The sequence below is a fragment of the Corvus kubaryi genome, unplaced genomic scaffold (genome assembly GCF_017639235.1).
Source record: "Corvus kubaryi isolate FWS band 111438036 unplaced genomic scaffold, C.kubaryi_AGA036_p1.0 37385, whole genome shotgun sequence".
In the NCBI taxonomy this organism is placed as follows: domain Eukaryota; kingdom Metazoa; phylum Chordata; class Aves; order Passeriformes; family Corvidae; genus Corvus; species Corvus kubaryi.
In genome coordinates, this window is record NW_024581127.1 from 1661263 (window position 1) to 1688754 (window position 27492).

The 27492-nt window shown below is 40.5% G+C and overlaps 1 protein-coding gene across 1 annotated transcript in view; it reads left to right on the plus strand.

Moving 5' to 3' along the window:
- Positions 1-21922: 21922 nt before the first annotated feature.
- Positions 21923-27492, plus strand: part of DNAJC5B (DnaJ heat shock protein family (Hsp40) member C5 beta) — a 40177-nt gene continuing 34607 nt past the window's right edge. The window contains exon 1 of the mRNA XM_042036440.1: positions 21923-22029. Within this exon, the coding sequence (XP_041892374.1) occupies positions 21923-22029 (107 nt within the window). The remainder of the gene's footprint in view (positions 22030-27492) is intronic.

Genomic DNA, 27492 nt, shown 5'->3' on the forward strand with positions numbered 1-27492 from the left:
CCTCGCCGCCCCCCGCGCCCCCCGGGGGGCCGGGCCGGGCCGCGCCGGGCCCCGCGCCTTTGTGCTTCGCCGCCGCCAAAGCCCGGCGGGAGCCGCCGGCGGGAGCGAGGGGGAGGCGGCGGAGCGGGACGGCTCTGTCAGCGCCCGGGGCGGCAAGTCCCGGCCCGCGGCCGCCGCTGCTCCCTGCCTCAGGCGCGCTACCGCCGGCGGGAGCCGCTGTCAGCCCCGCTGCCCGGCGCCGCGCATGGAGGGCCGGGGGCCGCGCTGAGGGAGACACGCGCCGCGCTTGCCCCTATTGTCCGGCACAGCCGGGAGCGGGAGGAGGAGGAGGAGGCGCCGCTCTGTCGAGGGGAAGGGGCCGGGCCGTCGGAGAGGGGACCCGGGGAGGAGGGGGAGGAGGAGAAGGAGGAGGAGGAGAACGGATAGAAGGAGGAGGAGGAGGGATGGCGCCTCCGCCCCGCCCGCGCGCGGCGGCCCGGCTGGAGGAGCAGGCACGAGCCCGGCGGACCGTGCGTGGGTCGCGCGGCTGGCGACACGCGCAGAGCAGCGTCATCACGTCACCGCTGCCCACACTCTCCCCCGTCCGCGCGCACCAGGCAGGGGCGGCTCGGCGGGCGCCGCGCGCCGCGCGCATGCGCCCTGTCCCCTCCCCCTCGCGCCTTCGCAGGGGCCGGGGGCGGCACCGCCCTCCTTCCCTCCCTTCGCTCCCTTCAGAGTCACAAAATCACGGAACGGATTCGGCTGGAAAAGGCTTGATGGATCATCGAGTCCAATCTGTGACACAACACCACCACGTCAACTAGACCATGGCACGAAGTGCCATGTCCAGTCTTTCCTTAAACACTTCCAAGGACGGTGACTTCACCACCTCCCTGGTCAGCCCATTCCAGTCACCCTTTCTGACTCTAGTCACCCTTTCTGTGAAGAAACTCTTTCTAATGTCCAACCTGAACCTCCTCTGGTGCAGCTTAAGACTATGTCCTCTCATCCTGTCGCTGGTTGACTGGGACCCCCATCCAGCTACAACCTCCTTTGAGGGAGCTGTACAGAGTCATAATGTCACCCCTGAGCCTCCTTTTCTCCCAGGGGACTAAACACCCCCAGCTCCCTCAGCTGCTTTTCAGATTTGTGCTCCAGACTCTTAAGCCACTCCATTACTCTTCTCTGGAGTTGCTCCAGCACTTCAGTGTCCTTCCTGAATTGAGGGCCCCAAAACTGGACACAGTACCCGAGGCGCAGCACTGCTTGGGTGAGACCCAAGGGGTCCTGGAACCCCCAGGCCAGAAAGGTGGGAAGTGGGGGTTTGACTCAGTGCCCCTGTGTCATAAGATGCCATCCCCGAGGGAACAGCATGAGGTTGTGTCAGGAGAGGTTTAGGTCAGATACTGGGAAAAGGTTCTTCACCCAGAGGGCAGTGGGGCACTGGAACAGGCTCCCCAGGGAAGTGGTCACAGCACCAGCCTGACAGAGTTCAAGAAGTGTTTTGACAACACTCTCAGCCACGTGGTGACTCTTGGGGATGGTTCTGCACAGGGACAGGAGTTGGACTACGATGATCCCTTCCAACTCAGGATATTCTGTGGTTCTGTGTCTATCACTCCTCAGTTCCCTATACCCCCTTCCCCCGCCCACCCGTCCCCACAGGCTGTGCCTTTATACAGGGGGAGCGGCACTGAGGGGGCTGTGGTGTCACCAGCGCCAGATCCGCCTTCTGTGGCTGCTCCTGTGGGAGGCTGGGCACTGGTCAGTACAGCCTGGCCTTGAACACCCAACTTGGGCAGATGCTTGAAAACCAAACACAGAAAGATAGTTTTGTTTCAAAATGCATTATCCATCAAATGCAATACACTGGGGAGTTTGTATTTGCATTTGAACCACTGTGGTTCATTTTTAGAGTGTGGAGAGGTGGGATTTTTTGCAAGACAAAGAGGTAAAACCATGTAATTTTTGTTAAGGTAAAAAATTAGGTTCCTCCAAACCACACAACTCCAGGAATTGGACTTTAAGGTAGAAAAGGAATAATTCATGACATGATCTAGTGGGCTATAGCTATGTACATCACATTAGCTGGGACACTTAGAAATAAACTTTTCTCTTTTTTTTTTTTTTTTTTTTTAAGGACTAAACCTCCCTTTGTCTCTCTTCAACTGCTTTTTTTTTTTTTTTGCCCATCCTTTCATCTCTTTTATTTCTCCATCATAAAAAAATTCCTAAATATAGCATGATAGGTAAGGGAACGTTTCTGTTCTTTGAATAATATATGAAGTGCCTGTACCCACTTAAAAATCAGATTTTGCAAAATGATTCATATGATTTAATTTTGCATAATACATTGTTCTTCTAAGTGCTTGCTTACTGGCAGAAAGGTTTAGATTTCACATGATAGTGGTTATTTATAGGCAATGGCACAGCTTTGGAGGAACCCATTTGGAAAGAATAGGTGGTTTGTATGGAGGATTTTCATCTGCTTGAACTAGTTCTAGAAGCAAGAAGTTTTATAGATGTGGACTGATGGCCATTTCACCCTGAGCTGTGAAGTTAACAAATGCCCCTTGTTCTTTTGCAGAACTGTAATCCCACCTTGTCTTATGGATAGCCAAAAGAACATATGGACACGTGAGGAGGACACTGGATTGACTGCTGTGTCTAAAGAGCTTTTTTCAGCTGTTTTTTCCCCTTTTTTTCAAATAAAAATTTCACAAGCATTCTCAGTATGATTTGATAATGTATGCATGCAATAATTCGAGATATAATAAGCACATGGTAGTTCAAAGTAAAATAACGTACTCAGCCTTTTTTTCCCAGTAATTAAGACATGTCAGGTTTTCTTCTGCATTCTTTGACAGTTTACTCACATTTGGCCTGCTTACATTAAATCAGCAGTGCATTTGAGTTACTGATAGAACTCCACCAGCTTCACTGGTGTCAGGATTTCCCTCTCCCAATAATTTTTCAAAATTATTTTTGGTTCTTTTCTACTAATAACGAATTTGTTTTCCATTCTCAGGTAGGATGGATTTTTATTCTAATCAATCTAAAATTCAGTTCATCAAAAATATACCATGTTTTTTAGGGGGAAAAAAAAGCATATTCTTACTTTCACAATATAAACAGTGTAAATTTCAATCCTATGTGGTCAAACTATATGTGTGTTCTAAGGTTCTTATCAGCTCTGCATATTTTCCATCTGATTAGTTGAAATTAGTTCTTTAAGGACACTTTAATTTTCAGTCTGAGACAGTATAGCCCTAAATAACATAACCAGTGTTGTCCCTCAGATTATCTTTGATCTCTAATTAATGTTACATAAACACCTTTCAGGAAACTGAAATACATTGTTATGAAGTTAGCATAGATTTTCCAGGCAGTAACTGCTTCCATATGTGTGCTGTTTTCAGGACACAAATTGCTGTTTTTTAAATAAATACAGAAGTTATTAATGTTAGCATGATGTTGATTTCGAGTGAATTTACAAGGAAGACTCTTAGAGAATCATAGAATGGTTTGGGTTGGAAGGGACCCTAAATATCATCTAGTTCCAACCCCCAGGCTTACCCCAGGATGACAGACAAAGCCTTAAAATTATGGGGTAAGTCACACATTTTCAGCCTAAATATGTTTGTTGCAAAAAGACTGCATATTCTGTGACTTATATCCTGCCAATTCTGTGTGCTGTCTTCGCTTGCCACACACTAAGAACTTGTAGAAAAGGAAGGAGGGTTTTTACTGATTTTTGTCATAGAGGTATAACAACACCAAAGTGTTTATTCACAGCATTTTGTTTGAATTAAATTTCAACCACAGATTTCTTTGAGTACGATGGTACTGCGTGTCTTAAATGCATCATAGGATTTCATGAGGTGCCACAGTTCAGCCGTGTAAGCCCTGTGTCTTGTGAATTCTTTATCAAGGCAGACAGCTATTAATTAGAATATTCAAATTTAGGGGGCGTTAATAATGTTTCAACATTTCTTTTCACATTTGCATTTTATGTCTTTTACACATCATTATTATTTTCAGGGTGCTGTCCAGCAAGGAGGGAGCATTACTGATGGCCGGATTTATCACAAAGAATAGCACTTGTGAAAGTGGAGAGATAGAAGATCACAAAATCTGAGTTAGTTTAGTTTCCTGGTTACTGTGAAAAGAAGATGAAATCACACAGGTACTCCAGCAAGACCTTCTGCTGGATTAACTACATGGCACGGAGTGCCTCTCTGGGGCACAGCCAGCCAACACTGGCGGAACTGAACAGTCTGAACAGAAGAGGATGCTTTTCCCATGTTCTCTGTACAAAATGGAAAATAAAGATCCTCAGAGGCATAACGTGCTTGTACTTTGAAAACACCTGAGAACAGAGGAAATATTTATTTGTACAGGTACATGATCAAAACAAGCACAAGAGGCTTTAGTTTTTCTTCTTACCTGAAGAAGTTATGTGGTATAAAAATCAGGGTTATTTCTGTAGACAAGTAAAAAGTCTCTTCATTTGTTACATCCCCAGCAACAGCATTTTTAGACATTGTTTTTGGCATTTCTTTGGCACAGAACCACATAATCCTTTTTTTTCTACCCAGAGTTATTGTCTGAGTGAATACTGTATATTTCCATAGGAATTTCAGACATCTGGCAGCTCAGTTGAACTGTACTTCTCTCCCTGTTTGGTGTGTCCCTTCCCTGTGCCTTGCCCTGGGTCTGTGCTGGGCTTGTTTGAATTGTTGTGGCAGTACGACATTCTTGTCTCCTCTTTGGTTTGACATCCCCTGCACCCTGGATATTTTCTGCAGGACTTTGCATCATCCCCTCAGTTTGTTCATCCTTCCTGAGTGCGATAATTTGCACTTGCCTTCACCTGAGTGTATGTATTGTGATTTCCTCAACCCATTTTTTTGGTTGGTCAAGATTGAATACTAGTCCTGTCCTTCAGTATACTCCCAGACTTTCCTGGCTCTCTGTCATCTGCAATTTTAATAAGCATGGTCTCAAAACAGCTTGGCAGTAAAAATTCCATGAATGAGTTAGTCTATGACCTGGAAGAGGTCTGAAGAATGGTGTTTGTGTATCCTGTCAACTCCGGTATTTAGTATCCTGTCAACTCATGCTAACTCCTCTGGGAATGATTTTTTGGATCCATATTGCAGTAGCTTTATCTTTTCTATGGCCCATGTTCATCTTTCCTAACTTTAGAGGCTTAACCTGGAGAGCAGTTGCCTAAGGCTAATTTCATAGTCAATAATTAAGGGAAAGACAGCAGGCCCTTCAAGTTGTTCTTTGAAGTTGCCTTTCTCCTCACTGAAAGGAAGGAGCACGGTTTAACCTTTCTCCTAGTTTAAGTGTGCTTCAGTTTGTGTCTGTGAAGTCAATCAGATGAAGTGGGATATGTGATGGTGTTTATGGCAGTGTCAGGGTGGGCCATGGAGAAGGACGGTGTCAGCAAAGACAAGCTAAGTCATGTGTGCCATGTTCCCATTAGCTGCAGGTTTTGTCACTCTGCTGGAGAGGCAGATAAAGTCTGTTTGACTTGTCTGGGCAGACTGCTTGTTTGCTTTTGCTTCAGCTTCTGGTATTTTGAATATTATATTGAAAACTGTTTAGAATACTTTCAATTTTTGTAATAACTTCGGTTTCACTAAACTGACGGTGGCTAATAGACATGTACCAATCTATGCCAAAATCAGCAAGATGGAGCAGAAAGTTAAAGCATGATCCCAGAGCATTTCAAGTTTTAATTTGCTTCCAGTCCTAAGAATCATCCTCTATGCTTACTTTAAGACTGGAGTCTTACTGATGAGTTATAGCCTCCAGGAACAGGACTGACTGTGGAAATAGGCTAACAAAAGTCAGTTCTAAACACCACTACAGACTGTCGTAAGTTTAATATGGGTTCAAAGCCAGCTTTTTCTAACTCCACTGAAGATATTATTGGGAATAATTCTTTCTAAATGCACTTCGAAAAAGTTCTACCTAGAGTGCACACAGCTTAACTGGTCTGAGCCACTGAAGTTCTGGTTTTTCAGTGATTATGGTTACCTGGACAAAAATCCTCACACTACAGTTAAAATGACTAAGGGCGTTGGTGTCAGCATAAGCCTGTGGAGAAAGCTTCTCTTTGTGTCATTTTTACATGAATAACAACAGCTGATGTGCAGAATATTTTTAATACCTGAGTGGGAGGATATGAGAACCCCAGGTGCAGTTTCTGAGGTGCAGCTTACAAGTTTAATGGTGTTATTAGAAGCTGAAAATTCACAGCTTTGTATGTAGGTAATGGAGGTGGGTTTGGACCCCTATGAACAGATGTAACAAATTCATTGCACATTCACCAGCTGAATAATTTCTTAGCATGCCATTCAGTGTAGAGTACCCGGTAGCCTCCATGATAAACTGCAGAGCATCAATCACTCATTCTATCTTTAGAAAATCCAGTGGTTTATTTTGATTTGATTTGGTGGCTTTTTATAATGTTTTATGTTCTGCCCTAATACCTCATTGAAATTGCACATCCTTTCTAGATTTCTTTACATGAAGTTGTAATTTTTAGCACAGTCTTTGCAAGGATTTTCTAAAGCAAATTTGACTTCTATTTTTTAAAAATTTCCCCATAATTAGGGATTAGAGTTAGATTTGGATTTGGCAGTCATGTTTATGTTCAAAAGATTCCCGATGTTACGTCTGATCCTTTATTGGTCTATTGATATGACTGAGTCTGTCAAATACTGACAGAAGTGAAATAATGAGCTAAAGTTGCTGCTTACCAACTAGGCTGAAACAACAGTGTTTTATTAATCTCACTGCGTTGTGTTATCAAAAATCAAAGGAACACTTTGCTGTTTAAAGGTCAAAAATTAGACCTTTCTTGAGATCCTGCCTTCTTCTAGGGCAGAAGGGGCTTTCCGCTGAATTAATTCTGCAGAAGGTCCTGTTGTGAAATAAGCCCACAGGAGAAGCAGCCAATGCAATTCCTATTTAAAAAATAAATAAATAAAGCATGAGCTTTAACTAGTCCTGGTTTTTATAAGACCAGTGCTGGCAATAACACTAGAACTTTTTCAGACAAAGCACATTTTAATTTATGTCTGGTTATATTAACGATATATGAAAGATGAGCACACTCCCTTTTTGCAGAAGCTTATTTGTATGAAAATGTAGACAAGTTGCTTTTTTAGAAATGCTGAAATTAATGAAAAATTTCTAGCAACAAAAGGACACTTTAGCAACAGTCTCCCTTTAGTGTATGAAGCAAATCAGAAATGGGAATTGGAGTAACTTGCAGCATTTACACATCTGATAATTTGGATGACTATATGCAGGAACCTACAGTCTTCCTCTTACACCTACATTCCTCTTGCATTTTGGCTTTTTTACTATTCAATTTTATTTTTATTGAAGGGCTATTCTGTGCAATTATTCCCTCACAAAAGAGTTAAGTTGAAATAAATATTAACTACTATTAGAATTAACAATCTCATTCAGAGGATCACATTAGTAGTAAAACTGCATACTAATTAATATTCAAATAAAATTACTTCATTATATTCCAAGCAGTTATTTTTCTGCCTTTTCAAAAAATGCTTACGCATACTACCTCAGTTTCTCCATTAAATTAGAGCTTGCTTCAGAAATTAATCAGGATTTTCATTTTTTGTGCTTCCTTTTCAGCTCATTGGTGGAACTGCTCTTCTATCCAAACCTACAGCAGTAGGTAGATTACCTAATCCTATTCAGATGAATAGAAGTGTGAGGATTAAATATTTGCAGCTACTCTTGTTTTTCCACCATGTAGCACCCTGACATTTCTTTGTGAAGGAAAGAATGTGTCACGGTTAGCATTAGCATGACTTCTCCTGCAAGTCTGGAAAAACATCTGTCATTCTGCCAGTCTTCCCATTAACTACCTGAGCAAATGCAGCGAGAAGATTTCATTACTTTCAAGAGACTAGCTCTGCTTTTATTTAGGTTTATTCTTTGCTAGACCTTTTGTTTTTAACAATTGCGAAAAGGTAACTGGCATGCTGTCACATTTACAGCTCACTAAATTTCTATGTGCTTAATGCAATTAATACTGGAAGGAATATTGGCAACATGTCAACAAAAATGCAACAAAGTGATGTGAGGGCTAGTTTACAGAAATTCCTGAACTCAACTTTGTCTTGACCAAATGAAAGAAAATTGTTCTTTTAACACAAGTGCATACTAAAAGGATTAGCTCTGATAAACTTTTATGTTCAGCTAAAAGACAGCCTGCGTACTAGGAGAACATATTTTGATCAATTTCTTAAAAGCAGCTTTGCATTTAATTAGAGACAAGTCTCGTGTTTCAAAAGCTGAATGGGGGAGGGGGTGGGGAAGGAGGGAGTAGTACACTAAAACACAGAGGCTGAGCCCCATAATGGTGTGGAGGGCACTGGAAATCTGGTTTTAAAATACACGTTTTGCTAATACACGTTGTGCTAAACTAGATCCTGCTGTGCAGAGAGGCCATGCCCCTCCATCTCACTCCTCCTGGCTATTTGCTTCTGCCAGCCAAACAGCACAGCTGGTACAAGGTGCAGGTATGTAACTCGCAATGGGGATGCCCCTTTTGGAGTCATTAGACCTCATGATTTGTATCATAAAAACTCACCTACATGGTGTAAATCAGCATTATGTAAGGAATTACTCAGATACTCTATAATTCAAAAAGTGGTTCATTTTAGAAAATCTAGTTTTAAAATCTCACAGAAATATATTCATTGGAATATATGAGTAACATAAATATATAACAGATAAGAGTGATATGTAATGTATATATGGAATATATAACATGTCTAATATTTATGTAATATATTTATGATACAAGATAGACATAGCAGAAATTGTGGTGAAAATATAGGTTAATTGGCATAAAGTGTTAGTGGTACAAAGCATATACTTAATTTTCTGCGTGTTCTTACATGCTTTGCTGAGCTGGGATTATGAAGAGCACCCTCTAGTCATGTCAGAACATCAGTTAAATCTACATAAATCAATACCATGTCAGCAGTTTTCTAGATTAAATTACATGACTAGGAATTTGTAGACTACTTTATACAAGTGTAGGCCTAAGAAAATAAGCAGCTTTTTTAATGTTTCATCTTACCTTGGACTCTGAATGTTTGTTAATATAATTCTTTAGTAAGAAATTTCATACTACAATGTATAAAATCTGAATAAATGTACTAGTCTGCAAATGGTTCAAAACCTGCAAGGCTGAGTGTTTTATAGAATACCTAAAACCAGGAAAAACCATGACGTCTGCTTAGTTCTATGAAGGAGGTTTTACTTACACACCCAGCTCCTGAGTACACAAAATAAGTAGAAAGCCCTGTCTAAAAAGACAGAAAGAGTGTAAAACCCCAAAGGAAATGCTGACATTACTGCAGACCACAAAGAATTGAGAACAGGCCCAAAAAGTTTAATTTGGCGAAAGATTGCTTATCTTGCTGTGATCTTGAAATAGATGATCTGTGGACAAATGACATGTCATTGCATCTGTAACCAAAATAATCAATTCCCAGATAATGGGAGAATTTACTTTCATTTGTTAGAAGTCAGAATTGATACTAATACACTGCAAGTCAATACCATTTGCATTACAAGTGCCAGGTTTATGGCAAGATGCAGAAAAAAATGTACAGTGTGAAGCTATGCTCCCAAACAGCGTATAAATTCAAAGCATAAATTGCTTTATAATTCAATTTTCAGTTATAGTTTTGTTTTCTTGTCACTTTATCACGTCTGTATGCATGAATGTCCATTTGTGGAAACAACTGATGAAATAGATCTTTCTAAACACTACTTGGAAAAGAACAAATGTTCATCCTACAAACATTCATAATTGCTACTTATCAAATGTAGGAACAAACATTGTCATGTATGCAATTTGTAACAATACATTAATTTAAATTTCATGCGACTTTCAAATAAAATAGGAAAAGGAAAATCGGTGAAATATGCTATTGCCTGGCACCAGCAAAGGGGATTGCGATGTGAATCAACAGTAGCAGCATATACTGACTGTTACCAAGTAGTACATAATAGGGATCCTGTTCTGCTCGGTTTTGACATGCATTCTGCAGCACCCCATTTCCCCTTTCTATGGCACAGAGTCCACGCACACCCTGTAAGTCTTTATAATACTGCTACATTCCAACCAATTTCTACTTGCTCTAAAGAAGGGCTTTTGCTCTGCTTTCCTAGAAAAGCTTCACATCTTCAGATTTGTGATTTTGGAATAAAATAAACAGTGGAAATCTGGAGAGTTAGTTGTTATTTGATAGTCTGATTTCCCGTTGTTAGAATTGTACAAAGCTTCCTGCAGAAGCTGATGCAGGGTTAACCTTGGCTGGGGACTGATTGTGCAGCAGGGCAGCAGTAGTTCCCATGCCTTCTTAAGTAGCTTAGGTAATCTGCTGCTAGGATACCAGAGTTTGGGAATCCCTGTCTAATATTTGCAAACTGTTTTGAAATAATATTTTGAAGTAACATGTAAAAGTTTGAAGAGCTGGTTTTTTAAGGAAAGCAAAAAAATAAAGTATCTCATTTTCCCTGAAATGAATCATCCTCCCCCCCACTTTTGGAAAAAAAAAACGCACACTGTAAAATTTAATGTGAGTAAAATGCATAAGGTTCCCCAGTCATGTACAGTAATTTATGGAAAATTTTATAAATAAGAGTTGCAAATTATTGGATGCTCATTTTCTGCCAATCTCGATTGGGAGTTCTGTTACTGATTTATAGAGGGCTGGGAGCTCACCTCCAGAATCAAAAGGACATTAAAAATTATTTTGTAGAGTTAATAGTAATCATAAAAATCTTTATTGAATTCTGTGTAATTTCCATGGAGTCCTTAGGACTCCCTGATATAATAAATGTCTTATAATCCATTTGTCTGAACTAAGAAATAGGAGCCTGTTAATATTTCCCTCTGAAAATTGTTTTCAGGTAAAGCATAATTTCTCATTTATTGATAGTAATTGCCACTGCATTTTGTGGCCTGAATTTTCTATTGCAATTGATAGATAAATCAAAAAGTTGAAGAATTCAAGATGTTCTTTAGCAGAGAATAAATGCCAGCAGTCTCTACCTTTATGGTTACATTGGCCTTATTATGGGCAAATCAGCTGACTTGAAAATAAGCAAGAGCTAAGCAGTGGCCATAATTTTAATACTGTTTTCTTGCTCAGAAGGACAGCCCCGCTCTGTTGTCACAGCTGCCTAATTGAAATTTGATCACACAGCTGGATCACTGGTCACGCACCAGTGACCGCTCCACGGCTTTGGCTGCTCGTTGCTGTTACACTAACTTTTTGTTTCCCAATCATAAGCAAATTAAAGCAGGCAGCTGCAAATTCATCAATAGGTTAAATTCATTAGCTGTTCTCTCTATGAAATAAACAGGAAAATTAAGCTCTTCTTGGTCTTAATTAGTTCTTATAAAAGTTGGCAGGGAAACAAAAACATTTGTACACTCCTTTATTTTTGTAAGAGACTTGCCTGAAAGAAAAACCTCAGACATGTAATTTCCTTTTTTTTTTTTTCTCCTCCCCTGCTTAATGCTCTCAGTCAGAGGCTAACCCAGCACCCTGCCTCTGAGGGTAGAAAGAAAGGTGGTTTGGCACGGGGTTATGCTATGTCTCTTTTGTGCGGATCGGGGCATGTTCGGGGGAGCCTGCACAAGCTGTTTCCACAGTGATAGGCCACACGCTGTGTTTGCAGTCTCCCGTACGGGTAATTCTTCTGCAGGAGAAGCCTTAGCCGAGTGCTGTGGTTCCACAATCATTACCGCTGGCTCTGGGCCATGCCACATCACCCAGCAGTACAAATTTGATCTGGATCAGGTTTGGGCACATGATTACATTTCTGTCAAATTAGCAGAGCGCTTGGGTGAGGATTTTATGCTGCCTGTGTGCTTTTATCCTGGTTGCAGAGGAAACGCACTATGCTGGAACCACAGAGGGTTAGGGCCGTGTGGGCAACTGAAACCTGTTGCAGCACTAATCCTGCTGGGGCAAAGGTAACCTGCCAAAGTTTTGTTGGGACAAATTGAATTGGCAGAGAGCATTTCAACTGGAACAGCACTTTGTGTCACGTACCCATGGCAGTGTCAAGCTGGCAGCAGAGGCCTCCAATGTGTTTAATATATAGTTAAATATTGGCCTATCCTTTAGCCACAGACTAGTCCAGAGGAGTCTTAATTCTCCTTATTCATACTATTTTCCACAGAATTTACTTGTGCTTCATGCTTGTATGGTGTTCTGGCCCCTATATACTTTTTAAGGTGCAGCTCTGTGGTGAGCTGAAAACAATGTAAGGCTTTACTGCTGCTGAAAAGGTGTGATGTCACCACTTCCATTGCATCAGCTCTAGTAACGATGCCAGTTGTGGAGTGAGTCAGACTAGAAAGCTGATTTTGCTGAAAACTAAGAAAAAAAAATAAAAGTAAGAAAGAAAATCAGTGAAAGTTTGGACTGCTCCTTTGCTGGCAGCCCGAAGATTAACTTGAGCCAGCTGTAAGGTTCAGACTTTGAGTTTCAGCTCTGACTATTTTCCAGCTGAAAGGTCTTGTCATAACAAGGTGAGGAAAAAACCTTAAGAACAGCTGTGATAAATGGTTAACAACAAAGCTACTAATTTACTTAAATGTTGGTCTTCTGAATCATTGCGAAATATTTCCAGTGGCTATGTGCATAATAGCATTCATAATAGCATTTTGCTTATTTACTTTATTGGTGAAATCTTTATGCTAATGAAATAAATTTTTTTAATTTTTGCTTTTCTAAGTAACATTCAGAAAAGAAAAATATCTTGGACTTCTGTCTTCTCATCTGTTAATCTGTAATTCCTCTACTGGGATTGCATTTTGCTTCAATTCTTTGATTTGTAACTCAACCACTGAACAGGCATTCCTTTCTGGTTCTAGATAAGGTAGTTACTCATCAGCACTTTAGAAAGAATTTACCTTTCTCAGCCATCAATTAAGTGAGCATTTCTAAAACAGGGCAATAAATCCGATGGGGGATTAATTAAGCTTTAAAAAGAAATGGCTACTGACTGCTATCTCCCCTGCTGCATCCCCTCCCTCCTGGGAACTATGTAGGTAAGCAGTCAGATAGCAGGAATTTTGGAGAGAATAGCTGATCGGTAGGTGCAGAGTAGAACTGAGGACTATGTGGGGATTTCAAGAAAGAGCTTGCATAGACAAAGACTGCAGGAGTTGTCAGAGGGTGAATTATGAAAACTATGTGAAGGAGGAACAAGTGGAGTGAACTGTTTGGTGCTGGAGAAAGGTTGTATCTGGTGGGGAGGACAAAAAGCAAACATTAATTCCCAAAGAGCAGGTACTGAGAAGATGTGGTACCGCTGTTTCCTAATCTGTTTCTGGTGAAATAGCATTAGAAATAGGTCAAAGCACTTATTTATACTGTTCAAGGTAATCTTCCTGATTCTTAGCTGTAGCTGATTAGGCCATGCTAAAATGAATAACCTTGCTACCAGAACTATGGATTTGTAAATTTACTGTAAGAAGTAGTAGAATACTGCCTTAAAGCACTACAGCTGCTTGCAAAGTAAATTACCAAGACACCGCCTAAATAAAGAATTAGGGAACTCTCTTACTTCACTTTTACTTGAAGTCCTAGAAAATTCAGCTCTGAGATGTCAAAGCTAAATAAACTTCCTAGCCTTCTCTTTTCAGAAAGTAATTAAATTTAAAGTTAGACAGATTATTGTGGTTTACATCTTAGTTAAGGCTACCTCCATAACCCACTTCAAATGAGGGAGGATAGACAGATATTTCTCAAACCACAGATGAAAATAAAATTCCTGGTGTTCCCTGAGTAACTTGGAAAAGTTAAGTGTATTAGTATTACTTAAAACATCATGTTGGGGGTCTCTAATTTAAATTGCAGGGAAAAAAATATTTAAATCATGTCACTTAAGTAGTCTGCCAAGGCTTTGAATTGGATTTACTGGAATGAACTAGGAAGTTATAGGTCTGGATTGCTTCTTTGTGTCAAACTGACCACGTAAAGGCATGAGCAATTTAAATATGCAAGTGACTGTTCATTTAAGGCTCCTGCTTCTTGAGTTTGTTACTTTTTCCAATACTTCAGTTAAAGATATTAAAAACCCAAGATATTTTTAAATTGAGATATTCTATGTGAATAGTAACAGAAGGTCACAATATGTTCAGAGAATTCAAATACATGAATGTTCTCTTATGAATACTTACTTCTTGTATAGATGGAGTTGCAGATGGGTTGCCAGATGGAATACCTTCCTTCCAATATAGTTACATGTATTTAAAAATGGATGCAATGCAATCATATTATTTAAATCAATTCTGTTATTGCTTTTGAAGCCATAATGACAATAACTATTCTGTAACAGAGAAATGTGGCAAGAGGAATGTAATTTCTTGCTGTAGAATTGTTGGGCTTGTCTGAGATCTAAAAAGTCTCTCTCTGAAGAAGGGACTTTAAACCAATGCTCTTTTTTTTAGGAGATTGTTTGAATATCTAACAGCATGCAGTAAAGTTCAGACAGAGCACTAGACGTCCAGGAGCATGTGAAACAGAACTGGATAAAAAGAAATTACAAGAAGAGCATTTTGGGACATAGCAATTCAGAAGTAGTCTTCCCTTCTTAACAAAAATCAATCCCCATGCCTTAGCCAGAGGCCCAGCACATCTTGGCAGAAGCATTCTTTTTCACTTGCTCAGTCCTTTGCCCTTTGATTATCTTGCTTAGCTGGATGTTATTGACATCACCATAGCATAATAATAAAATATAAAACAAAAGAAAAATCCTGCCCGGAGAGTGGAAAACTAAACCACTGTATACACCCTTTTTCAATTCACATATTATCTCATCAGCCTGCCATACTTTATTTATATCCTCATGCTTTACTTGTGTTGGGTCTTCTTTTTCCAGACCCCCATTCATTCACCTGTGAAAAGTCATCAGCTAGCAAGAGCTCTTGTTGCAGTGTCCTCACCTGCCTTTTTTCTCTTGTCATGTCTGGTTAGTCACCAATACAAATTTCAACATCCTTTGAAATTTGTCTTACTACCTTTTTGCAGAACAAGGCACAGAAATTAGCGATAATAGCAACCATAGGAGGGAGGTTTTGGGGAAAGCAAGCAGGGACACCTAGATCCAGTTGCCCAGAACCATGTCAAAATGCCTTTTGAGTAACTCCAAGCATGGAGACTCCAAACCTCTCTGGGCAACTTGTGCCAGTGCTCAGTCACCCTCACAGTGAAGAAGTGTGTACTGATGTTCAGAAGGAACCTCTTATTTTTGCCAGTTTGGAGCCTGGGCCCACTGCCTCTGGTCCTGGCTCTGGGCACCACTGAAAAGAGCCTGGCTCTGTCCTCATTGCACTCTCCCTTCAGGTATTTGTATACATTGCTGAGTTCCCACCCCCCCGAGCCTTCTTCATTCCTCCCAGCTCACTCAGCTTTTTCTCATAGCACAGATGCTCCAGTCTCTTCATCATCCTTGTGGGCCTTTTTTGGACTCTCTTCAGTATGTCCATGTCTCTTTTATACTTGGACGCCCTTATCTGGACCCAGCACTCCAGATGTGACACCACCAGTGCTGAGTAGACAGTAAGGATTATCTCCCTTAATCTGCTGGCTTTACTGAATCATGTCAGCAAGACAATTTATTTCAATTGCCAAGTTCCTCAAAGTAAAATCTGACATTTTCTTCCCCTGCCGCAACTGGAAGATAGAGTCAAAAGCTGTAGGTTCTCCACAAAGGTCAGGAGTGCTTTATCTGATCGCTTGTATCTCCTACAGGCTTTGATGTTGTCGGTATTAACCCTACCATATTCAACAAAGAATGTAATTCAGCTTTTAAAAATTGTCTTTTCTTGCCTCGGAAGTTAAAATTCACACTGCTGTTAAGCAATGACGCCAGTACCTTTATGCATGTAGATCTCTCAGCTCCAGGCTTTAAGTTCTTGAACTCCCTGTGAGCCCGGAAAAGGAGGGAGTGGTAGGAGGAAGGACTGGAGTGACTCAGAGTTCTTCAGTCCTTAGCTCTGGTTATGTGTAACTGGAGGCTTCTGAAGCAACCCCAGACCTCCTGTTCTGTCTGGGCCATGTTTCAATTTTTTTATAGTCTGATATTCAGCCTTGAATTTCCAGGCATGTTCTGATTTGCCTGTTTTGAAATACATGCAATATATAAATGAAATGTAATGTATAAGCAAGACTTTTTAGATAGAAGAGCCTTTGGGACTAGAACTGTCTTTTAGTTTTGCATTGCCTGTCACAGTGGTGTTGTGGTGCACTGTTAGGTGTTTCAATACAAAAAAATAAAAATTAATGAGAAGAGTGAACAGATACTAAGTTATCTGGCTATTCTTCTAAATTGCATGGCTGATCTGACAAAAGAGTTATGACAAATCAGCAAGGTTCGAGTCTTTTAAAGATTCTTTAGAATGTGTTAAAGATACAGAGCCCCAAAAGGAAAAAAGCTCCCTAGATTTGCTGGGATTTTGTTCGTTTCCTTCAAAGAAATAAGGAGCGCTTGAAAAGCAAGGGAGGTTGCAGAGCGGTCCCAGCTCTGCACGCCAGAGGGAGCTGTATCCACACAAAACTGCAAGTCCCGGTGTGTGCCAGGAATGCGGAGCAGGGATCTTGTAATAGGATGAATAGAAATACAAGGGATTTGGATAACCTGGAAGTGATTTTATTTTCTGCCTGTTTCTATTTTTCCCCTTAATTTCTTCTTACCATTAAAAAGAGTACATGTTAGTTTGGTTTGTAGTGAAAGAAGGATAAAGTCATTTCAAAGACAGAGATCAAGCATGCTGATTGAATAATCTGGTTTATTGTATCCATGCACTGTAATAGAATTAGCTATACCTAGTCTGTTGCTACTGTCCTGGGAAAGATACTTTGACTGTGCTATTTTGACTTCTTATAACTATGAAAAACACTCACATTTTAGATTGAAATGTGCCTTGCCTTGTCCCCATACAAAGCTGAAATTTGAGGGAATGTTTAAAATTAGGAATATACCTAAGAACAAGAGAAATGTTAAAATCATATGCTTCACATTAAAAAGCATCCACTTAACAATTTTTTTATCAGCTCTCATGTTGTTGTTTTGTTTTTTTATAAATAGTGTCTTTATATGGTCATAATTATACTTCATATAATCATAAATATACTTTATATATATGTGATCATGAACATACTTTATTATAGATTTGACCATAACATAGCTTTATGATATATCTGATCATAATACCATATATATATGGTCATAAATATACTTTATGATCATACTTTATAAACATACTTTGTATGATCATAACTGTACAACCCACCATTCCCATCCTCCTGGCTCTGCTCATGGTTGGTGGGGGATAGATGTGAATGAAGGAGTGAATTTGAGCCTGGAAAAAGGGTGGCAAGGGGAAGATGTTGTTTTAATTTTTGTTTTTGTTTCTTACCATCCAAATCTATTTTAATTAGCTATAAATTAAATTCATTTTCCCCAAGTTATGTCTGTTTTGCCCATGACAGTAATGGGTAAGGGGTCACCCTATCTTTGTCTTGATCTATGAGCTTTTCAGCTTATCCACTCTTCCCATTCTGTTGAAGGGGGGATAGTGGATGGTGTGAGCCGGGAGGGTTCTGGCAGTCAGCCAAAGTCAACATAGTACAAAGGCTATAGTTTGGAATTGGGTGTCTAGGAACTTTTTGAGTACAAAGGATGAACTATTTGGTTCTAAGGATGATATACCAAGAAAAATTGGGGTTTTTAAGTCTCTAGCATTTATAGTTTCCTGTTATTTATAATATATTTCCTATTATTATTCCTTTCCATTATTTCAAATGGAAAGGAATGGCTCTCTAGGTTTTCATGGTGTAAGAGGAGAAACTCCATCAGAATGAAAGAAAATATTCTACATCTTCTGTTTTGCTATAAAACTTTACAAGAACTCAGGACAAGTCCTAAAGGGATTTCTTCAATTAATCCTGTTTTGGAAGAGATTATGTTGTAAACCTAAGCCATGGCTGGTCTTAAAGAAGTGAAATTTAGAGCAAGATTGTTGTATATTTAAAACAATTTAATATATTTTCATGGGAAAAAAAGACAAACTCCAGACCCCATCAAGAGTAAAGCAGAGAAGAGCAACTAACTCAATACACAGTTGTCCCAAATTTTTTGGTGTCCTTAACTCTTGGATATATCAGCTTTTAGACTCATGAATGTTTTATTTGCTCTTTCATAGATCTTCCTGAGAGATAACCAATTGGATACTGCACAACAAAAGAAGTAATCAGACTCCGCTGACCTGTTTAACCCTGATTGTGAAGGATGAAAAGCAGCAGCTGCTTTCTGTGGAACAGAGCTTCTGGTGGCACTTGCTTCTTTCCTTTGGGATGATATTGGCATAAAGACATCCAGATATTGAACTCAAAATGTTGTGAGTTTATACACACCAGACTGTGTTCCATCACTTTTTGAAGCAGGTATGTTCTTTGAATAACTTTGCCTTATTTTTCAGCACTAATACAAATGAACTATGGGCATTGTAAGAAAAAAAGGCATATTATTACAACCCCTGTATAAGATACTTAATGCTGGGTAGTATAAAATGGGTGCAGAAAGAGCTGAAGTTAACTGGGGTCCCATTGTCTTAGGAGATGTGGAATTGTTACCAGAATTTGGATTGTCTTTTAATAATTTTATTGTCATTCAAGAAAGAAAACAACATTTTCTTGACTTTGTTCTACTTGAACAAAAATACATAGCTCAAAAATAGGATTCTAATGTAATTTCAGCTATCAGGAATATATCTAGTACTAAAACTGTGACTGTTACATCTTCCGTAATAAGCAGAGTTTAACTTTTTCTAGAAAAGTATTGTCTCATTGCACTTTTAGTATTTTATGGGACTGCTTTAAATAAGTAAGAAATAATTTTGAATAGCTAAACCTTAAAGTAGATTAATCACTAGAAGAATGAACAGGCTAGTGAGTCTAAATTTCCATAGCTGACTAGGTTATTAAAATTATTTTATGAGAAAGTACAAATTACATGACTTTGTAGTTCTTCAGAATTAAATCCATTATAACTTTAATTTTGGTTTATGCTTCAATGCTGCCCTGTAGCTGATCAGCATTATGCAACAGATTTTTTAACTAATGCTGTATATCTGTGACTTCACATGGTTACTACCATTATCTTGTGCATTGACAGGTTTCATGTGCCTTGCATGATTCCAGTGCCAGGATAGATCCCAGGATTATCTTAAATATGCTCTAGGCATACCATCATGAACTAAAATCATGGTGACTACTGCAGGTGGTAAAGTGATATCTAGATACTCACATGCAATTTTATTTTCTAATTGTTAACTTAAAACCAAAAGTTCAGTACTTTTAATTGAGGGATTATTTACAACACTTGAAAGTAGAAAAGAATTTTTTTTCAGCAGATCACAGGACCCTAAATTGTGAGTTAGCTGATTAGAAAAAGAAAACATCAAAGTAAATGCTATGTGCCAGAATTACTATGTGGATTATGTTTCTCTGTGTACTTACATGGTATTTGATTTTTTTTTTCATACTGAATAATGCCAAAGAACTTAAAAGTGTTACATGGTTGGTTCTGAACTAAAATGTGGCTTAGTAAATAATATATGAATAATGTCATTATAGTGTTTCTAGCTCAGCAATGACAAGGATATAATAAAAGAGAGGGTAGTCTTACCTAACTAAACAGATTTACAGAAATTTTTCTTATGGCTGGGCTTACAGTTCTCTTTTAGACTTTTTCTATGATCACTTTTCAACATTTGGAGAGGGGTGCAACATTCAAAGAAAGCAAGCTGCGGTGCAAGTTCTGTTGTGGCAAGTCTGCCATCAATGAGCTGTAGCTTTCTCTTATGAATCATAGGTATTTTTATCTTGTGGTTTACGTTACGGTTTATATGGAATCCTAGAATGGTTTGAGTTGGAAGGGACCTTAAAGGTCATCTAGTTCCAACCCCTTACCCTGGAGAGGGACACCTTTCATTAGATCAGGTTGCTCAGAGCCTCATCTAGCCTCCAGGGATAGGGCAGCCACAGCTTCTCTGAGCAACCTATTCCAGTGCTTCACCACCCTCACAGTGAAGAATTTCTTCCTAATATCTAATCTAAATTTAGCCTCTTTCAGTTTAATGCCATTGCCACTTGTCCTATTACTACATGTACTTGTGAAAAGTCCCTCTCCAGCTCTCTTATAGGCTCTCTTGAAGTACCAGAAAGCTGGTAGAAGGAGTTTCTGCTGTTTGAGTTTCTTTGTGTCATTGCCTAGCATTATCTAGGCCTGGTTTAAAAATGTTTAGTTCTTCAAATCCAAAAGGATGAGCTGCACACTGTAAGGAGGCAGTCAAACCACTCAATGAAGAATCACTAGTTTGTCTGCTTTTCTTCTGTGATGAAGGGAGGAACAAATGTTAGATCTGAAGTGGACTAAATCTGTCAGTCTGTGCACTGTGTCACTCTTGCACTATATTGTAAGGGTACCATGTTAAATTTATCAGAAGCTCATTAATTCAGTCCAAAGTCTTGTATCTCAAATAAGATAGGACCCTGATAGATGTCAGTATTTCCCATGAAGAATTTTTCAATAAATTTATAATACTGAGGTCAATTCTCGGTGTGTACTCTCACCATGGAGGTCCAGATTCGCTCCACCATCTCGGGGTCATGAGTTGGGAGTCACAGAATCAATCAGGATGGAAAAGATCTCTGACATCATCAAGTCCAATCTATGACTGAACACCACCGTGTCAACTAAACCATGGCACAAAGTGCCACATCCAGTCTTTCCTTTAAACACCTCTGGGGATAGTGACTCCACCACCTCCCCAGCAGCCCATTCCAATATCTAATTACCCTTTTTGTGAAGAAATTCTTCCTAATGTCTGACTTAGACCTCCCTTTGTGCACCTTAAGACTGTGTCCTCTTGTCCTGTCACTAGTTGCCTGGGAGGAAAGGCCAACCCCCACTTGGCTACAACCTCCTTTCAGGGAGTTGTAGAGAGTGATAAGGTCACCCTTGAGCCTCCTTTTCTCCAGGGTAAACACCCCACCTCCCTCAGCTGCTCCTCATCAGACTTGTGCTCCAGACCCTTCACCACCTGTTGCTCTTTTCTGAACTTGTTTCAGCACCTCAATGTTCTTCCTGAATTGAATGGGCCAGAACTGGACACAGTACTCGAGCTGCAGTCATCCTGAGTACACCGTAGAGATAATAGGGAGAAAGTGTTTGGCCAGTTGTTCTCTGAGTCTGTTGACAATATAAGGAGTCTAGTTTGATTCAGAGTCAAATTTAGTCGCAGCTTAGGCACCTAAAATTGGTTGGGCTGAACCCTTGTGTTCAGAAAGCAAAAATTCTCCACTTTGTTGCATTGGGTAATACTCTGAGGTACAAAGCTCTTATCCCACTGTAAGAAGTCAGTAACCTCAACAAATAGTGGAATAATTTTCCTACAACTTAGAAAAGACAAATGTAAACAAACACAAATAAAACCAGGTGGAAATATAATGTTCGGGTAATAATGCCATAGCAAATTTACCTATTCATTTCAGTGACAGCAACATCAAGCCTTTAATATGGTCAGTGCTACCCAACAGAAAAGCTTCTGTTCTTTGGTTTTTGCTTTTCCATTTTCTCATTTTTTCCTAATTGTAAAATATCTTACAGGACAGAGGATAACATAGAGGCGATTTTATTCTAGATTCACTTTCATGTATTTTAACCTTTTGCTGCCTGATTCAAATTTATTAAAATGAACGATAAGAAATACTATCTATAAATACTTACAATGTCTGATATTTTAAATTATGTTCTACATTAGCAGCTTTGGTAATGCACTGCTATCATGGCTGAACAAAGGCAACGTGCTTTGTCAACGTCAGGTGAAGCATTATATAAAATCCTGGCACTAGAGAAGGGAGCAACACATGATGAGATTAAGAAGTCCTACAGGTATGTAAAATGTGCTTTGCAACAGGTCTAAAAATGCTTATTTGTCGGGCGTGATTATGATGGTAAAACTTTTTGAGTTACCTGCGCTGTAGACATTCACTGTGACAATGCTTTCTTTTTTTTAATCTGTGAGCCTGAAAAGAATCAGAGATGATGTAATACGAATCTGCTAATTTCATCCCACAAGCAGTCTGTGATTCATCTGAAATGTTTTAATCTAAGTGAATGAGAGGTCAGACTGTTGGGATAAACTAACATGGGGTATTTTAATACTGCACACAGTTCTTGTGTTAGCATCTTTCCTGAAGTATGTTGAAAAGCAAAGCCAATGCTTTAATGATAATTTGAAAACTATAGTAAGAGACATAAGGAGTTCAATCAGTTTATCTTGCCAGAAAAGAAGAAGATTATTTAGAAGAAAAGATAGATTTAGAAGAAAAGAAAAGAAAAGGATAGATTATTTGATTATAGTGCATAATATCCTTGAAGGGGAAAATTGCTAGGTGTGACATAGTTGTTCACTTTATGAAGGCAGGCATAACCAAAAGCAGTGCTTGGAATCTGAAAATGATTTGAGCTGACAAAGAGGTTTTAACTGTGAGGGTAACCAACTACTGAAAAATACTGGCACAGGAAATGGTAGTTTCTCTATTGAAAAAGAAGAGAGGACGTTAAGACTAGTTTGAGTCAAGTACAAGTTATCAAAATGGTGGTAAATATTTTTTCGTTGAAATGTAACAAGACCTAGAAGTAAGACCAGAAGATTTTATGGATAATTTTGCCCTTAAATTTGTTCAGTTGCTATTGAAAGAGAAAGAAATTTAAATGTCATGTGCGAAGTAGATGTTCTTGACACTGAAATATGTCAGACATGTACTTGCAGGTTTAATAAGTATTGTAAAACTTTTATTACAGCATCAATCTGGGTGTTGTTGGTTGCACTGTATTACCAGGCAAACTTTAACACAGCTCACTTTTCCTATCAAATGTAAGAATATATTTGAACTCAAAAAGGGTTTATGAAATGGATCTACTTGCATCATTGTTTAGTTTGAATTTTGGCAGGACTCTGTCCTCCATGTTTTTGAACAAATTGCATTTCTCCTGTTTTCTGTTCCTAAAGGCGCATGTTCAATGGAGGCAGAAGTAGTGAACGTCCAAACTCTGCATACAATAGAAGGAGAACTGTTGACATCCCATAGTTCTGTTGCCTTGCATAATTATACCACTGGGAAAAAAGCATGCTATGGTATCAAATTCACTTATGACTTGCACCTTCTGTGTCCCTGTAGTATAGCCTGGCTGCAGAAATCATCTTCTGTTACAGTGGGGAAACTGCAACACGCATATCAAACAACGAGGCCCGTGGAAAGAATATATATATAGACCGATTCTTGGTAGATGTTTCAGAGATGTTTATTTCTCCAGCCACATGGCCGGGGCTCTGCCGAGGAACTGAGGCAATCACGGGACCGAGGGTCCTTGCCCGCGCAGGGAACACAAACCAACCAATGGGGAACGAGGCTGAGCAGGGGCAGGGAAACCCCGTGTGTCCCCTCAGGGCCCCTCTCCCAGGGCTCCATGGCAGGGGGAGGGCCCCAACATTTCACCCGTTTATTTTTAACAAAAAGAGATTTAAAACTTAACATTGGAAACAACTGGATAAACATGAGATAACAAGGACAGTTTCAAAACAAAACAAGCCACCCTCCTGAGTCTTTAAATGTCCAAACAGATTCTCTGGAACATCTTAAGGCTGACAGAAGGGAGACAGGACTCTCTGGGCATGCTTTGTGGGGAAACTGAGGCAGGAGAGGGTTTCTTCCATTTGTACCTGTTGGAACTCTAAACAACACTAGTTAATTTCTTCCCTCCCCCTCTTCATTCCCCACTCGGCATTGGAAAGGGATTTTTGGGGAAACAATTGGCAAAGGCATGGCTTTGTGAGGGAAACCATGGGGTGTAAAACGGATTAGGAATACACTGGGGGTAATAGGATATAGGACGAAAGGGAAAGGTGGGATTAGGAAAGGGAGACTGTAGGGGGAGCTTATAATGGAGATATTGTCTAACATGACTACAATTTTTAGCATATATACTGCCTTTTACAGAAACACCATCAGGCCCAGTGACCTCTGCTGCTTGTAACCCTTTTCTACCTTGTATAATTTTGAACTCCACCACCTCTTCATCTCCCAAGCTTGGGATGCATTTTTCAGGGTTATTCTTTTTAATAGCACTTCTATGAATGAATATGTCTTCCTGGTTGTCACATCTCGTTATAAAACCATAATTTTGTTTAACATTATACCATTTTACTATTCCTAAAACCTTAGTTATGATGATTTTTTCCTTTTTCCGAGTGGCTGCTGTTTTCTGTCTCGCTGCGTTTTTGCTTTCTCTTTCATTTTCACTCGCTCCCGTGTTGGAATTGCCAGTGCTGCTGGGGCCATTGGGGCTGCTCGTGCCTGCGTGCTCTTCCCGGGGTCGCATTCGGGACCGCGCTGGGCCACACCAGGCCACGCCGCTCAGCTCCCTGTGCACCGTCACCTCTGCTCTCAGCTGCGCTGCTGCTGCCTGGGGCCATGCCCATGTCTCGGCCGGGCCCCCGAGCGACGACCCCCCCGTGCCCTGCTCCAGCGCGCGTTTCAGCTAGGTGCGGCTCTGCTCCACCACCAGCCGCCGCCTGCGCGCCGCCCCTCTCGGTCGGGTGTTCACGGGGCTCGCTCCACCACATGCTGCACAGGGCCTGGCAGACACCGCCGGCTTGTGCCGTTCCCGCAGCGCCTTGCTCCACTGCCAATACTGCAGCTCGCACTGCTCCACCCGCGCATGGGAGCTGCCTCGCTGCTGCTCGCAGAGCACTCGGTCCACGTGGCCTGGGTCACACGGACTCTGAGGCAGCCTTCCCTTCGCCAAGACACAGCTGACATTGCTCAACAGTCTCAGTAACCAAATAATATTCAAGATAATATTCTTCCATCGGCATATATTTTGACTCAGAAATTGTGTCCAAACGGTCTTCCAAAAGTCTTTGGTAAGAATCAGATCCCAAGAAACATAGAAAAAGTTCTTAAACAACCATGCCAGGAAGTGTTTCAATTCCTTTTGAGCTTGAATTAAGCTAAAATTTACAAATCGTTGTTCAAGAACCTTTTCAAGTTTAAGATAAATGTCCATATGCGGCTCTGAGAGCCAAGAGTCTTTCCATGGTTCCTCCATAATTTAGAGATGGAACAGCAAAACAAAAACAAGAAGAGAAATCCAGAGTTTACTCACAAATCAGTCGCTGTCCTTAGGGATCAGGGATCTCTCTGCTCGCATTATCCACCATTTGTTACAGTGGGGATTCTGTAACATGTGTATCAAACAACAAGGCCCGTGGAAAAGAAATATATATGGACTGATTCTTGATAGATGTTTCAGAGATGTTTATTTCCCCAGCCACATGGCCGGGGCTCTGCCGAGGAACTGAGGCAATCACGGGACCCGAGGGTCCTTCTGCCCGCGCAGGGAACACAAACCAACCAATGGGGAACGAGGCTGAGCAGGGGCAGGGAAACCCCGTGTGTCCCCTCAGGGCCCCTCTCCCAGGGCTCCATGGCAGGGGGAGGACCCCAACAATCTTCTGTATCAAATGTAATGTTTTCCGGTTGCTTTTACATTTAATTTTCTGGAAATCCCCAAAGGAGAAAGTTGTCATGGAAGAATGTAGAACAGAATTAACTTTATTTAATGCTCAGTATGAATATGGATGATTTACACAGTGATCTATGGCAAAACTGACAGTGGTGCTTCCTCCATCTTTATTAGTAATTAGAGAAAAAAAAAAGACTGCTTATAACTATAGTGGAAATGTCAGAGGGATTCACTTTTAATGGAGTAGCTGTAAATATTTGCAAGATAAAATGATGAGTCAGTCTCATAGAATTGCTTTAATTATAATTTAATTTATGCTAATCCAAAAATCTGCTGCTGAAATGGTATTCTTTAGTACAAGGTATAAAACCAGCCATACCTGATTCTGAGCTTCCTGCCATTATTAATTAAGTCACTGTTAATCATACTACCACAGCCCAGGGCAAAATTTGCTTTTTAATAAACATGACAGACATGACTGTGATTTTATTTGGAGTTTGGCACACTCTAATTTATCAGGGAGTAAAGCTAATGGGCTTCTAATTAGCAGAATTTCAAAGGAGATCTGTTTATCTTCAATATAATACAAAAATAATTTTAGAACCTTTTTTTGGCATAATAAATTACACTGTTCTTTGACTTTTGCTTTCCTGTCTGACAGTGAATTAATATGCAGAGAGATACTGGATTTCTTGTTTTCTTCAGAAGTTTCAAAACACCCTGTTTGATAGACTACTTACAAGAAAATCATGGAGTCATCCAGTGGTTTGTGTTGGAAGAGACCTTAAAGATACCTAGTTCCAACCCTCTGCCCTGGGTTCCTCAGACTAGAGCAGGTTGCTCAAAGCCTCATCCAATCTGGCCTTGAACAGTTCCGGGGACAGGTCATCCACAGCTTCTCTGAGCAACCTATTCCATTGCATCACCACCCTCACAGTGAAGAATTTCTTCCTAATAGCTAATCTAAACTTTGCCTCTTTCAATTTACAGCCATTGCCCCTTGTCCTATCACTACACACCCATGTAAAAACCCCTGTTCCAGCTTTCCTGTAGGCCCTCTCTAAGTACTGGAAGGCTCCAATTATGTCACAGTAAAGATTTCTCCTTTCCAGTGTGAATAATCCAAATTCTTCTGGCCTTTCCTCTTAGGAAAGGCACTCCATCCTGCTAATTATCATGGTGTCCCTCCTCTGGACTTGCTCCAAAAGGTCAACACCTCTGTGACAGAGTACATTGGTAATTAAGAATTTTATTAGAAAATGTGTACAGCGCTCTTAATGCCATTTAATTACTACCAAGCAAGGAGGGATAATGGCTTACTCATGCCTATGCCAATAGCCTGTGCTAGTCCTGATACAGCCTCAGGGTCCACCCAAGGCTCCCCACAGCCACAAGCAACAACGCCTATGGTCCAGGAAAGGGAATGAAAAGCATTGGAGAATGCAGGCATTGATCCTGCTGCCTCTCACATGCTAAGTGAGCGCTCTACCACGTGAGCTAAATGCCAACCATACAGCCTCTGCCTGAGGTCCTCTCCCCTCCCAGGCACCCAGCCCTGACCCATGATGCCCTGAAGCAAAGTCTGGGCCTCCCAATGACCTCACTATCATACCACCACCCCCCCACTCACATTCCTGCTGGAGGTGATCCCTGACGACTTCAATGCTCAGAATCACCATCCCCTGCCCAAGGGAGTTTTCACTCAAAACTGCTGGGGGAATGGGATTCCCGAAGTCAGACAAGAGTTCATGACCGGGCAGCTGATTATGGGGAACCTCCTGGGCAGGACCAAAAAAAGGCAATGATGCCACAGGGTGTGGGCCA